Below are 16,154 nucleotides of genomic sequence, written 5' to 3'. Positions count from 1 at the left end.
GGAACAACAGACTGGTTTCAAATCAGGAAAAGAGTACATCAAGGCTGTGTATTGTTACCCTGCTTATTTAACTTATATGCAGAGTACATCATGAGAAATGCAGACAGGATGAAGCACAAGCTTGAATCAAGATTGACAGGAGAAATATCAATAACCTCAGACATGCAGATGACACCACCCTTATGGCAGAAAGTGAAGAGGAACTAAAGAGTCTCTTGATGAAAGTGAAAGAAGACAGTGAAAAATTTGGCTTAAAGCTCAACATTTAGAAAACCAAGATCATGGCATCTGGTCCCATCACTTCATGGCAAATACATGGAGAAGCAATGGAAACAGTGAGAGACTTTATTTGGGGAGACTCCAAAATCACTGCAGATGTTGACCAGCCATGAAATTAAAAGACGCTTGTTCCTTGGAAGAAAAGCTATGACTAACCTAGATAGAATATTAAAAAGCAGATATTACTTTGACAACAAAAGTCCGTCTAGTCAAAGCTATGGTTTTTCCAGTAGTCGTATATGGATGTGAAAGTTGAACTATAAAGAAAGCTTAGCGCTGAAGAATTGATGCTTTTGAATTGTGGTGTTGGAGAAGACTCTTGAGAGTCCCTTGGACTGCAAAGAGATCCAACCAGTCAATTCTAAAGGATATCAGTCCTGAATATTCATTGGAAGGACTGATGCAGAAGCTGAAACTCCAATACTCTGGCCACCTGATGCAATATACTGACTCATTGGAAAAGACCCTGATGCTGGGAAAGATTGAAAGAGGAGGAGAAGGGGACGACAGAGGATGATATGATTGGATAGTATTACCAACTCAATGGACATGAGTTTGAGTAAGCTCTGGGAGTTGGTGATGGACAGGAAAGCCTGGTGCGCTGCAGTCCATGACACTGCAAAGAGTTGAACACAACTGAGCAACTGAACTGAACATTAAGTTAAGTTTTAGAAGTTCAATCATCTTAGGTGTGCTTGTACATTCTCTCTAATATTATGAAAAATGTATTGCATTTTTTCTACTTAACACAAAGAGGCACAATATTTGATGGAATCCAGTGCATTTGGAGGTGGCACACACCACACCGGGTAACCTGCTATGAACTATCAGGTGACAGAGAAGGCTATAAGTTATAAATAGGTCTCAGAGCAAGAGAGAGATTTCTAACAAATATAAGCAGCAGTGAGAGTTATCATGTTGCTTGAAACATGTAAAAAATTATATTCGTGGTGCTAGCTTTATCTGTAATAGTTAAGTAAACACTTTTTATATGGAATAGCCAAAAAGGAAAAAGATTGTCATACAGACTTTTAGAGTCTTGGACCAGGGCAATGCCTCACATAAGAGAAAATTAGATGTATTGGGTTGGTGCAAAAGCAATTGCTGTTTTGCATTGTTGAACTTTGTTGTCTGATGTTGAAATACATTCTTATATCAATGTGGATATGTTATACCTTGTTTAAACTGGCATTTCTCACTTTATGATTTTTGCTAATGACATTACTTGAGTTTATATTTATTTTACACTATAGAAATGATGTTAGACAAAAAGCAAATTTGAGCAACTCTTTTTATTCAAATTATTAATGGGTTGTACATAGCATAGAAAACTTGCAACATCAACCCATTTGGGCCAGGAACTGCTAACAGACATACGGTGCAACGGTGGTTCAAGAAGATTTGTAAAGGAGATGAGAGCCTTGGAGATGACGAGCAAAGGGGCTGGCCATCAGAAGTTGACAGTGACCAATTGAGAGCAATCATTAAAGCTGATACTCTTGCAACTACATGAGAAGTTGCCAAAGAATTCAACAATCACAATTTGGTGGTCATTCAGCATTTGAAGCAAATTGGAAAGATGAAAAAGCTTGATAAGTGGGTGCCTCATGAGGTGACTGAAAATTTTTTTAAAAATCATCATTTTGAAGTGTCATCTTCTCTTATTCTACACAACAACGAACCATTCAGTCAGACTGTGATGTGCAATGAAAAGTGGGTTTTATACGACAAATGGCAATGGCCAGCTCAATGGTTGTACTGAGAGAAAGCTCCAAAGCACTTCCCAAAACCAAATTTGTGCCAAAAAAAAGTCATGGTCACTGTTTGGTGGCCTGATGCTGGTATGATTCACTATAGCTTTTTGAATCCCAGTGAAACCATTACATCTGAGAAGTATGCTCAGCAAATCAATGAGATTCATCAAAAACTGTAATGCCTGCAGCTGCCATTGGTCAACAGAAGAGGCCCATTTCTTCTCTATGACAATACTTGACTGCACATCACACAACCAACACTTCAAAAGTTGAAGGAATTGGGCTACAAAGTTTTTTCTCATCTGCCATAATCACCTGACCTCTCTTGCCAACCAACTACCACTTCTTCAAGCATCATGACAAGTTTTGCAAGGAAACAATTATCACAACCAGAAGGAGGCAGAATATGCTTTCCAAGAGTTTGTTGGATCCCAAAGCATAGATTTTTATGCTACAGGAATAAACAGACTTATTTCTCATTGGCAAAAATGTGTTGATTGTAGTGGCTCCTGTTTTGATTAACAAAGATATGTTTGAGCCTAGTTATAATGTTTTTAAAAAATTTACAGTCCAAAACCACAGTTACTTTTGCACTAACCTAATACTTACAAAGCAGCTATTCTGATGTAGTATAAGCATCAAGTGATTATGTAACTGGGGCTTCCTATCTGAGCTCGATGTTGTCAGATCCACCATCTCATAAGGTTAGATTCATGCAGTAAAAATCCAACATACAACTGGAAACCAAACATTTGGATCTGACCAGATCATGTCCAGAGGACATAAATTATGTGAACTAATGGCACAGACACTTAACCTACCTCTGTTACATCAGTGTTGCACACTTAAACTATACTTATGGCCTCATAAGGATCCCCAAACGACCAGATGCTGGGGAAAGAAAAATTTCAGGACTCTAATATATAGTCAGCTTTATGTGTTGTTGTGAGTCATAAGTGAAAAAATGCTACAGAAGATCCTAACTTAGGTGTCACCCCAAAGGGCAATAGTGAGAGGAAATTCTCTCAGGGGGTACAGCCATTAATACATACAGCACATTATGTTGTCTCCTTTGCATAGAAGGAGAAATTGAGCATACACAAGGTATTGGGAGAAGGCAATGGCACCCCACTCCAGTACTCTTGCCTGGGAAATCCCAAGGATGGAGGAGCTTTGTGGGCTGCAGTCCATGGGGTCGCAAAGAGTTGGACACGACCGAGCAACTTCACTTTCACTTTTCACTTTCATGCATTGGAGAAGGAAATGGCAACCCACTCCAGCTTTCTTGCCTGGAGAATCCCAGGGACAGCAGAGCCTGGTGGGCTGCCGTCTATGAGGTCGAACAGAGTCGGACACTACTGAAGTGACTTAGCAGCAGCAGCAGTATTCCATTTATAGACATGCAAAACAGAAACAGATTCACAGATATAGAAAACAAACTAGTGATTATGCAAAAGGGAGAGGGGCATATTTGTGGTATGGGATTTACTATGTATAATATAGATGAGTAATAAGGATGTATAGTATAACACTGAGAATTATAGCCATGGAATATAACCTATAAAAATACTGAATCATTATGATGTACACCTGAAACTGAAACTAATATAATGTTGTAAATCATCTAGCGGTCAATAAAAAAGGAAATGCAAATATTTAATAGGAAAATGGTAAAGTATATAAATACTTACAAACTATTAATTTTTAAAAGAATGTTGTACAATAAGGGCTGGCTCATAGTGGAAAAGGCAAAAAGATATGACACTGAAAGATGAACTCCCCAGGTCGGTAGGCTAGCCCAATATGCTACTGGAGAAGAGTAGAGAAATGACTCCAGAAAGAACGAAGAGATGGAACCACAGCAAAAACAACACCCAGTTGTGGATGTGACTGGTGATGAAGTAAAGTCTGATGCTGTAAAGAACAATATTGCATAGGAACCTCGAATGCTAGGTCTATGAATCAAGGCGAATTGGAAGTGGTCAAACAGGAGATGGCATGAGTGAACATTGACATTTTAGGAATCAGTGAACTAAAATGGACTGGAATGGGTGAATTTAATTCAGATGACCATTATACCTACTTCTGCAGGCAAGAATTCCTTAGAAGAAATGGAGTAGCCCTCATAGTCAACAAAAGAGTTCAAAATGTAGTACTTGGGTGCAATCTCAGAAACAACAGAATGATCTCTGTTTATTTCCAAAGCAAACCATTCAATATCACAGTAATCCAAGTCTATGCCCAACCACTAATCTGAAGAAGCTGAAGTTGAAGACCTACAAGACCTTCTAGAACTAATACCCAAAATAGACGTCCTTTTCATCATAGGGGACTGGAATGCAAAAGTAGGAAGTCAAGAGACCTGGAATAACAGGCAAGTTTGGCCTTGGGCAAAGGCTAATAGAGTTTTGCCAAGAGAACACACTGGTCATAGCAAGCACCCTCTTCCAACAACACAAGAGAAGACTCTACACATGGACATCACCAGATAGTCAATACTGAAATCAGATTGATTATATTCTTTGTAGCCTTAAATGGAGAAATTCTATAAGGTCAGCAAAAACAAGACCAGGAGCTGACTATGGCTCAGATCATGAACTGCTTATTGCCAAATTCAGACTTAAATTGAAGAAAGTAGGGAAAACCTCTAGACTATTCAAAGAAAAGAAAGAGAACGTGTAGCCACTCAGTCGTTTCCAACTCTTTGTGACCCCACAGACTGTAGCCCACCAGGATCATCTGTCCAGAATTCTTTAGGCAAGAATACTGGAGGGGATTGCTATTTCCTTCTTCAGTGGATCTTCCCAACCCAGAGATCAAACCTGGATCTCCTGCAGTGTAGGCAAATTCTTTACCATCTAAGCCACAAGGGAAGCCCCAAACCATTTCAGTTCAGTTCAGTCACTCAGTCGTGTCTGACTCTTTGTGACTCCATGAATCGCAGCACACCAAGCCTCCCATCAGACTCACGTCCATCGAGTCTGTGATGCCATCCAGCCATCTCATCCTCGGTCGTCCCCTTCTCCTCCTGCCCCCAATCCCTCCCGGCATCAGAGTCTTTTCCAATGAGTCAAATCTTTGCAAAAGGTGGCCAAAGTACTGGAGCTTCAGCTTTAGCATCATTCCTTCCAAAGAAATCCCAGGGTTGATCTCCTTCAGAATGGACTGGTTGGATCTCCTTGCAGTCCAAGGGACTCTCAAGAGTCTTCTCCAACACCACAGTTCAAACTCATTAATTCTTCGGTGCTCAGCCTTCTTCACAGTCCAACTCTCACATCCATACATGACCACAGGAAAAACCATAGCCTTGACTAGACGGACCTTAGTCAGCAAAGTAATGTCTCTGCTTTTGAATATACTATCTAGGTTGGTCATAACTTTTCTTCCAAGGAGTAAGAGTCTTTTAATTTCATGGCTGCAGTCACCATCTGCAGTGACTTTGGAGCCCCCCAAAATACAGTCTGACACTGTTTCCACTGTTTCCCCATCTATTTCCCATGAAGTGATGGGACTGGATGCCATGATCTTCGTTTTCTGGATGTTGAGCTTTAAGCCAAGTTTTTCACTCTCCTCTTTCACTTTCATCAAGAGGCTTTTTAGCTCCTCTTCACTTTCTGCCATAAGGGTGGTGTCATCTGCATATCTGGGGTGATTGATATTTCTCCCAGCAATCTTGATTCCAGCTTGTGTTTCTTCCCGTACAGCGTTTCTCATGATGTACTCTGCATAGAAGTTAAATAAGCAGGGTGACAATATACAGCCTTGACATACTCCTTTTCTTATTTGGAACCAGTCTGTTGTTCCATGTCCAGTTTTAACTGTTGCTTCCTGACCTGCATACAGATTTCTCAAGAGGCAGGTTAGGTGGTCTGGTATTCCCATCTCTTTCAGAATTTTCCACAGTTTCTTGTGATCCACACAGTCAAGGCTTTTGCATAGTCAATAAAGCAGACAAAGATGTTTTTCTGGAACTCTTTTGCTTTTTCCATGATCCAGTGAATGTTGGCAATTTGATCTCTGGTTCCTCTGCCTTTGCTAAAACCAGCTTGAACATCAGGGAGTTCATGGTTCATGTATTGCTGAAGCCTGGCTTGGAGAATTTTGAGCATTACTTTACTAGCATGTGAGATGAGTGCAATTGTGTGGTAGTTTGAGCATTCTTTGGCATTGCCTTTCTTTGGAATTGGAATGAAAACTGACCTTTTCCAGTCCTGTGGCCACTGCTGAGTTTTCCAAATTTGCTGGCATATTGAGTGCAGCACTTTCACAGCATCATCTTTCAGGATTTGAAACAGCTCAACTGGAATTCCATTACCTCCACTAGCTTTGTTCGTAGTGATGCTTTCTAAGGCCCACTTGACTTCAGATTCCAAGATGTCTGGCTCGAGATTAGTGAACACATCATCATGATTATCTGGGTCATGAAGATATCTTTTGTACAGTTATTCCGTGTATTCTTGCCACCTCTTCTTAATATCTTCTGCTTCTGTTAGATCCAGACCATTTCTATCCTTTATTGAGCCCATCTTTGCATGAAGTGTTCCCTTGGTACTTCTAATTTTCTTGAAGAGATCTCTAGTCTTTCCCATTCTATTGTTTTCCTCTATTTCTTTGCATTGATCGCTGAAGAAGGCTTTCTTACCTCTTCTTGCTATTTTTTGGAACTCTGCAGTCAGATGCTTATATCTTTGCTTTTCTCCTTTGCTTTTCACCTCTCTTCTTTTCACAGCTATTTGTAAGGCCTCCCCAGACAGCCATTTTGCTTTTTTTAATTTCTTTTCCATACGAATGGTCTTGATTCCTGTCTCCGGTACAATGTCATGAACCTCATTCCATAGTTCATCAGGCATTCTATCAGATATAGGCCCTTAAATCTATTTCTCACTTCCACTGTATAATCATAAGGGATTTGATTTAGGTCATACCTGAATGGTCTAGCGGTTTTCCCTATTTTCTTCAATTTGAGTCTGAATTTGGTAATAAGGAGTTCATGATCTGAGCCACAGTCAGCTCCTGGTCTTGTGTTTGTTGACTGTATAGAGCTTCTCCATCTTTGGCTGCACAGAATATAATCAATCTGATTTTGGTGTTGACCATCTGGTGATGTCCATGTGTAGAGTCTTCTCTTGTGTTGTTGGAAGAGGGTGTTTGCTATGACCAGTGCATTTTCTTGGCAAAACTCTATTAGTCTTTGCCCTACTTCATTCCACATTCCAAGGCCAAATTTGCCTGTTACTTCAGGTGTTTCTTGACTTCCTACTTTTGCATTCCAGTCCCCTATAATGAAAAGGACATCTTTTTTGTGTGTTAGTTCTAAAAGGTCTTGTAGGTCTTCATAAAACTGTTCAACTTCATTTTCTTCAGCATTTCTTGTTGGGGCATAGACTTGGATAACTGTGATATTGAATGGTTTGCCTTGAAGATGAACAGAGATCATTCTGTCGTTTTTGAGACTGCATCCAAGTACTGCATTTCAGACTGTTTTGTTGACCATGATGGCTACTCCATTTCTTCTGAGGGATTCCTGCCTGCAGGAACCATTTAGGTATGACCTAAATCAAATCCCTTATGATTATACAGTGGAAGTGACAAATAGATTCAATGGATTAGATCTGATAGACAGAGTGCCTGAAGAACTATGGATGGAGGTTCGTGACTTGTACAGGAGGAGTGATCAAAGTCATCCCCAAAAAAGAGAAATGCAAAAAGGCAAAATGATTGTCTGAGGAGATGTTATGTACAGCTGAGAAAAGAAGAGAAGCTAAAGGCAAAAAAGAAAAGGAGAGATATACCCATGTGAGTTCAGTGTTGCAAAGAATAGCAAGGAGAGATAGGAAAGCCTTCCTAAGTGATCAAGACAAAGAAATAGAGGAAAACAGAATGGAAAAGACTAGAGATCTCTTCAAGAAAACCAGATATACCAAGGGAACATTTCATACAAAAATGGGCGCAATAAAGGACAGAAACAGTATGGACCTAACAGAAGCAGAAGATATCAAGATGAAGTGGCAAGAATACATAGAACTATATGAAAAAGATCTTAAGACTGAGATTACCAGTGGTGTGATCACTCACTGTTGTGGTCCTTTAATGGACTGGAACCTGGTGTTCCAGAGTCAACCAATAAGAAAGTAAAGGAGAGAGAAAGAAGCTGATATTCCTTGCTTTACGCAGAAAGACAATAAAGCCCCTGCGCAGGGCTTACTCTATTCACGAAGGCCTCAGGCGCCCTCTTGATGGGGTGAAGGCACAGAGTGCCTTCTCAAGAGGGCCTTAGAAGCCCGGGCAGGAAAGTGAACTCAGAGAGCCTCTGCACTCCAGGGGATCAGCCTGAAAAAAAGAGAGAGAGAGAGAAATCAAGACACAGGGACCAAAGCTCTGATGGAGCAAAGGTGTTTTAATCAACATGGTGTGGGCATATATACTGTAGTTATTTTCAGCAAAGATAAAGATTAAAATTCCAGACTTAGGAAACATAGGTGATCCATATTAAAGAGACAGAGAGAGTTGTAAATAATCACTTTTACCATATGGTTCACAAGAAGGAAGAGGGTACTAATCACCCTATGGAAAAACTAACGAAGGAAATGCCTGGATCTCTCAGCCCCGGGGGGAGAGGCTTGCCTCTCCTCTTAATCCCTGAATATTCAGGAATTAATAAGGAACAGAGGATTCCTACAGATCCAAAACAGCACACAAGAAGCCTCCTGTTAAATGCTTCCTGACAACTCACCTAGAGCCAGATATCCTGGTATGCAAAGTCAAGTGGGCCTTAGGAAGCATCACTGTGAACAAAGCTAGTGGAGGTGATGGAATTCCAGCTGTGTTATTTCAAATCCCCAAAGATGATGCTGTGAAAGTGCTGCACTCAACACACCAGCAAATTCGGGAAACTCAACAGTGGCCACAGGACTGGAAAATGTCAGTTTTCATTCCAATCCTAAAGAAAGGCAATGCTGAAGAATGTTCAAGTGAAAAAGTGAAAGTGAAGTTGCTCAGTCGTGTCCGACTCTTTGTGACCCCCTGGACTGTAGCCTACCAGGCTTCTCCGTCCATGGGATTCTCCAGGCAAGAATACTGGAATGGGTTACCATTTCCTTCTCCAGGTGATCTTCCCAACCCAGGGATCGAACCCAGGTCTCCTGCTTTGTAGGCAGACGCTTTAACCTCTGAGCCACCAGGGAAGCCTCCAGGGAAGAATGTTCAAACTACCACACAATTGCACTCATCTCACACACTAGCAAAGTAACTCTCAAAATTCTCCAAGCTAGGTTTTAGCAGTACATAAACCAAGAACCTCCAGATGGTCAAGCTGGATTTAGAAAAGGCAGAGGAACCAGAGATCAAATTGCCAACATCCACTGGATCACAGAAAAAACAAGATAATTCCAGAAAAACATCTACTTCTGTTTTATTGACTATGCCAAAGCCTTTGACTGTGTGGATCACAATAAACTGGAAAATTCTTAAAAAGATGAGAATACCAGATCACCTGACCTGCCTCCTGAGAAATCTGTTTGCAGTTCAGGAAGCAACAGTTAGAACTGGACATGGAACAATGGACTGGTTCCAAATTGGGGAAGGAGTACATTAAGGCTGTATATTGTCACCCTGTTTATTTAACTTATATGCAGAATGCATCATGCAAATTGTTGGGCTGGATGAAGCACAAGCCAGAATCAAGATGTCGGGAGAAATATTAGTAACCTCAGATATGCAGATGACACCACCCTTATGGCAGAAAGCAAAGAGGAAGTGAATAGCCTCTTTATGAAAGTGAAAGAGGAGAGTGTAAAAGCTGGCTTAAAACTCAACATTCAAAAATCTAAGACCTTGGCATCCAGTCCCATCACTTCCTGGCAAATAGATGGGAAAACAATGGAAACAGTGAGAGACATTATTTTCTTGGGCTCCAAAATCACTGCAGATGGTGACTGCAGCCATGAAATTAAAAGACGCTTGCTCCTTGGAAGGAAAGCTATGACAAACCTAGACAGTATATTAAAAAGCAGACATTACTTTGCCAACAAAGGTCGGTCTGGTTTTTCCAGCAGTCATGTGTGGATGAGAGCATTGGACCATAAAGAAGGCTGAGCGCCAAAGAATTGTTGCACTTTTACTGTGGTGTTGGAGAAGACTCTTGTGAGTCCCTTGGACTGCAAGTAAATCAAACCAGTCAATCATAAAGGAAATCAGTCCTGACTATTCATTGGAAGGAATGGTGCTGAAGTTGAAGCACCAGTACTTCAGCTACTTGATGCAAGGAACTGACTCATTAAAAATAAGTCCGTGATGCTGGGCAAGAAATTGAAGGAAGGAGGAGCAGGGGATGACAGAGGATGAGAAGGTTGGATGGCATCATCAAATCGATGGACATGAGTTTGAGCAAGCTTCGGGAATTGGTGATGGACAGGGAAGCTTGGCGTGATGAGGTCCATGGGGTCACAAAGAGTTGGACACAACTGGGTGAGTGAACTGAACAATAAGGGCAGGTACTAAGAAATGTAACAATTTAGAAAATGATTATATTCTACACAGATGATTTTACAATTTATAAAAAATGCATTATACAAAAGAGAAACAAGTGAAAACAAATACATTAAACTACTAGCAAAAGATGTTCTTTGAGATTATATCTACGCTGACACTCAGTTCAATTTCATCATACCAAATATTAGGTGAGCACATATCAAGTAGTAAATCAACTTATTTCCAAAAACTATTCCTGTTCCAATTCCATATGTTTCTACTACAGTTGAGCCTTGACAACGCAGAAGTTAGGAATGCTGATTCCACACTCAATCAAAAATCCATGACTTTTGACTTCCCAAACTTTGTATGAAATAGTTTTTTAATGTGGAGCTCTCTAGCAGGTTTAAACTAAGCACATTCATCAAAAAACCAATGAACAATAGAAATACTATTATCCCATATACACCATCTGTGGTCTCAGTATTTGACCTTAAGACTATTTAAAAGAATGGGTTAAAAGTTCATATAGTCTCGTACTTTCCTGATTAAACAATCCCAAACTTATTTTTCATGGTTTATGCTTCATGACTAGTATTTTCAATCTAGTTTTTAATATGTGTGAACCATCTATGTGCCAGTATTATGCTACCCTTATGGGAAACAGAGTTCACATAGTTTCACTCTGGACACAATGACCAATTAAACTTGAGGGACTCTGGAATCTCTAGGGCTAAAAGAGCACAGAGCATTGTATGAACGGTAAGCCTTCAATTACAGCTAAACCTTCTCTCCATGACTCTGTCAGTGTTGCTGGTATTTATAAAATCAGCTTCTCATTGTATTAGGAGCTTGCTGAGAAGAGCTAGGGTCATTCAAAAACGCCTGGGTGACTGAAGACACTATCTCTAGTATACTTTTACCTCATCATATGAACTTTTCTCATATGTTTTTGATTCAGTCCAGTTACGTGCTAATTTCATTCTCAATCTGTGGGCAAAATGTAGCTGAATAAGAATTTCACAAGAGGTGAAATGTCAAAAAGTCACTGCATTTTTCATCGTGTTTTTGGACCAAACTTCCTTCAAAACATGCACAAAGAATGGTGTAGACATCTTTTCAACACTAGAAAAGAGAAAAGGTGAGTGATGTCTACTAAACAGAATTATGTTATTATCATTGAGTGGGAAAGATCTCTCAAGATCATTTCATATACTTTCTTGCCTCTAGGTTGCTTCACATTCAATAAGCAGAGTTCAATTTGCTTCCTGGGAATCTTGAAATAAAGGTCAAATATTTTCAGTGGCTCCAAAAACACTTGTTATCATTTCACTCTTTTGCCCATTATATTGTCATAGAAAAAAAAAAAGGAGTATTTAGGATTCTTTTAATTAGTAGAGGATATAGAAATAAGAGAAGAGTTGTCATAACAGTGGGATGAAAATGTCCTTTACCAAGGGTAATTTCATTTTTCTGATAATGTAAAAAGTGAACTGATGAATGAGCATCAATGACATCAGAGACATACAAAATGTGGGAAGGAGTATTGAGTAAAAGATGTGAAAAAATATATATAAAAAGAAATAAAAGAAATAGAAAAAAAAAAAACCCAGCTGTTGAGTAAAGTGTTTTTATTTCTCATGCCCTCAGGCAACTCAATGTCTCTTACTAACCATTGACTTGACTATCATTTACTGGGAAGCAATGTTCTCAGTATTATGCTAGACACAAAGAAAAAATGACATGCACATATAATCATTTCATACTATATTATCATAAAATTATAATGTTTCAGCTCCACCAGTAGTAATTTGTCTGTTTTTTTCATATACATGGGAAGTGGAGATAATGATACATTATTACTATTAATACTTACTGATAATGATTAATGCTCTTGATGCTATTAGTGATAACTAGTTCACATTCACAGCTCTATATTCCAGAGCTGTCCTAAATTCAGATGTGTAGGCCTTGCTGCATTAAACCTATACAATAACTCTCTTATTATCAATACAGAATCTGTGAATTTTGAACACAAGAATATTCATCAATTTGCCCAGAACCATACTCAGAGAGTAAAGAATCTGCCTGCAATGCTAAAGACCTGGGTTTAATCCCTGGGTTGGTAACATCCTCTGGAGAAGGGAATAGCTACCCACTCCAGTATTCTTGCCTGGAGAATCCCATGAATAGAGCAGCCTGGAAGGCTGCAGTCCACTGGGTCGCAAAGAGTTGGATTTGACTGTGCGACTAACACTTTCACTTATACAGATCACATATAAGATGCTGGGAGATTCTAGCTACAGAGGCAATGTTCTGAAAAGCTAACTTTTAAGGCGATTTTTAAAAACATTATCTAGTGAGTAGACAGGAGCAGGAAATGGCACCCCACTCCAGTACTCTTGCCTGGAAAATCCCATGGATGGTGGAGTCTGGTAGGCTGCAGTCCATGGGGTTGTGAAGAGTGGGACACGACTGAGAGACTTCACTTTCACTTTTCACTTTCATGCATTGGGGAAGGAAATGGCAACCCACTCCAGTGTTCTTGCCTGGAGAATCCCAGGGACGGGGGAGCATGGTGGGCTGCCGTTTATCGGGTAGCACAGAGTTGGACACGACTGAAGCTACTGAGCAGCAGCAGCAGCAGCAGCAGAATTGAACAGACAAAGCAGCATTTCCCTGTTTTGATTTGTTTCTTTATTGATGAAAAATTGTACATCTTTTCTATTTTCACCTTTGCGTCATACTTGTTCTTGTCCAATCTGTCTATTTATATCCACTGCTCTTTTTTTATTGGAGTTTTGGCCTTTTCTCATAATTATTATGTACTAATTACTTATATTTTAGTATGTTAACCATTTTTGCCATAAACTACACATTTTTCATTTTGACTATCCTTTATCAGTGTATGAAATTTTTCATGTGAAAATTTAAATGTACACACAAATAAGTCAAGTCTTACATCCTTTTCTATTTTTCAACTGAGAGTATATTATTGGTATTTATTAAATAATGTGTATCTGTAGCTAAAAAGCCAAAATTAAAACTTCATGTAATGGAAAGAATTATAGATCTTAGCACCATCTCTATTCATTCTCATGTAGGCATCCCATGCTAAAGTTATAGTTTGTTTATATATCAGTGTTACTAACTTGGGGAAAAAAGTATTCCACTCTGGTATAAAATATGTCAATTCTTATTATTATATCTTCTTTTTTAAGTCAATCTAGCAGCACTATCTATTTTTATGCTTGTAAATTCAAATGGGGTAGTTCTAAGCAATGAAAATTTAAACATGCAAAGTAGACTAAAGGAATTTAGATGCCCTTGGGTCATATAACTAAATAACTGATAACTTTCACAGATTGAAGAAAATCAACTTTATCTGATTTTTGGCTCCTTGATTCCATTGTTTACAACTCTTGTGTCTTCCTTTGCTGCTTTCTCTATATGTAGGTGGAATTAAGGAATATATAAAAATGAATGGCCTTTAAATTCTGCTTTTGCGTCTTGGCCTTAAGATTACAGAGTGTGCAAATTATTTATTCTCATTGAGTCATAGTAGCAATAAAATGTAGATTATATCCATTTATTAGGGTTTTGGTGAGAATTAGAAAGAATTATTTCAGGCACTAAGCAATGCCTGTCACATGGTAGTAAGTCAACAATTAGCTTATGCATTTTGCTGTTTTCATCAAGGTATTTGGAGATGCTGGGAGATGTCAACTGTGATCATCATTATAAACCACAAGTTAGTCATAATTTTTTACCATGAATCAAAGCATTTAATACTCATGATAGCTCTGTGGAAATGGATGTTCATATGTGTCATTTTAGAGAGACAGCTCAAAAATATCCCAAGAATATACTACTAAAACAAGCATAATTTCTTTAGATCAAGTTCAGATTTACATGATGCTCTTATAACCTCTATATTACTCAGCATTTTGAGCATGGATTAAAAACTACTGAATTAAAACAGCATTTCTTCTTAAAATACTGAGAGTTGGACATGACTCAGTGACTTCACTTTCACTTTTCACTTTCATGCATTGGAGAAGGAAATGGCAACCCATTCCAGTGTTCTTGCCCAGGGATGGCGGAGCCTGGTGGGCTGCCATCTATGGGGTCGCACAGAGTCGGACACGAATGAAGTGACTTAGCAGCAGCAGCAGCAGCAGTATAACAAAAGGGATAAGAATTGAAATGTATTGAGCACATGTAACTGTCCATGTTTCATGCATACAGGTTCATATTCTTGGCATTTAAATGTGATGTTTGCTTCATAAAGTCAAACATAAATACTAAAACAGAAGACCTATTTTTTAACTATACAATACCCATATTATATTTTACAGGGTTCTATTTAATTGACTATATATTTGGTGTCGAATCATTCACTATGATTATCCTAAATTCAGTTCTGTTACAATAAGAGTAGTCAATATTATCTATTGACCACTTTCCTATTTTATACTTTTTAGGAATGAAAAATAAATGCATCATCATGAATTGGGCAAATGAGAGTTCCCTGAAAGAATTTGTACTACTTGGCTTTTCAGACAAGCCCTGGCTACAAAAACCTCTTTTTATGTTACTATTAATATCATACACAACCACCATCTTTGGCAATGTGTCCATCATGATGGTGTGCATTCTGGATCCCAAGCTTCACACTCCCATGTATTTCTTTCTTGCTAATCTGTCCATCTTAGATCTCTGTTACACCACAAGCACAGTCCCTCATATGCTGACGAATATTTCTCACAACAAGAAGACCATCAGCTATGCTGGCTGTGTGGCCCAGCTCATCATCTTCCTGGCCCTGGGTGCTACTGAGTGTCTCCTCCTTGCTGTTATGTCCTTTGACAGGTATGTGGCGATTTGTAGACCCCTCCACTATGTTGTCATCATGAACCCTTGGTTCTGCTTGAGGATGATAGCCTTGTCCTGGTTCACTGGCTTCAGCAACTCAGTGCTGCAGTCCTCCTTGACCCTTAACATGCCACGGTGTGGTCATCAAGAAGTGGACCACTTTTTCTGTGAGGTTCCTGCCCTTCTCAAGTTGTCCTGTGCTGACACAAAGCCTATTGTTGCTGAGCTTTTTTTCTTCAGCGTGTTAATTCTGCTAATTCCAGTGACATTGATCCTCATCTCCTATGGCTTCATAGCTCAAGCAGTATTAAGAATCAAATCGGCAGAAGGACGACGGAAAGCTTTTGGGACATGTGGGTCTCACATGGTTGTAGTCTCTCTCTTTTTTGGAACAGGCATATACATGTATCTACAACCACCTTCTTCCACCTCTAAGGACTGGGGGAAAATCGTTTCCCTCTTCTATGGGATATTCACACCCATGTTGAACCCCCTCATCTATAGCCTTAGAAATAAAGATATGAAGGAGGCCTTTAAGAGGCTGATGCTGTTAACATTTTACTATAAAAAGTAAGAAGTGTTCCATCATGATGAGAATCTTCTGAGTCTTTTTTTCTCTTGAAAATAGTAATAATGTTTGAACTAATTTTTCTATTTTTCAGGCTCTTACAAGTTTACGGAATTAGGTCAACAGTTAGAAAATCTTCCTAGCTTCAGGAAGCAATGCTGAAACCATAAGCTGTATTTTTCTAAATTAAAAGCTCCTTTGCCTTCTAT

The 16,154-nt window shown here is 39.2% G+C and overlaps 1 protein-coding gene and 1 non-coding gene across 2 annotated transcripts; one reads left to right on the top strand and one right to left on the bottom strand.

The window, feature by feature from the left end:
* Positions 1–9,145: 9,145 nt before the first annotated feature.
* Positions 9,146–9,217, bottom strand: TRNAC-ACA. Its single transcript has one exon. It is a non-coding gene; the product is annotated as a tRNA-Cys (tRNA).
* Positions 9,218–15,009: 5,792 nt separating this feature from the next.
* LOC120870371 (putative olfactory receptor 2B3) lies at positions 15,010–15,951 on the top strand. Its single transcript, XM_040250030.1, has one exon. It carries the CDS (start codon positions 15,010–15,012, stop codon positions 15,949–15,951), a length of 942 nt encoding a protein of 313 aa, XP_040105964.1.
* The last annotated feature ends 203 nt before the right edge of the window (positions 15,952–16,154 follow it).

Source organism: Oryx dammah, unplaced genomic scaffold (assembly GCF_014754425.2).
Source record: "Oryx dammah isolate SB20612 unplaced genomic scaffold, SCBI_Odam_1.1 HiC_scaffold_11, whole genome shotgun sequence".
Lineage (NCBI taxonomy): Eukaryota > Metazoa > Chordata > Mammalia > Artiodactyla > Bovidae > Oryx > Oryx dammah.
The sequence above is the reverse complement of the archived record's forward strand: the minus strand, read 5'-3'. Positions and strand labels throughout refer to the sequence as shown.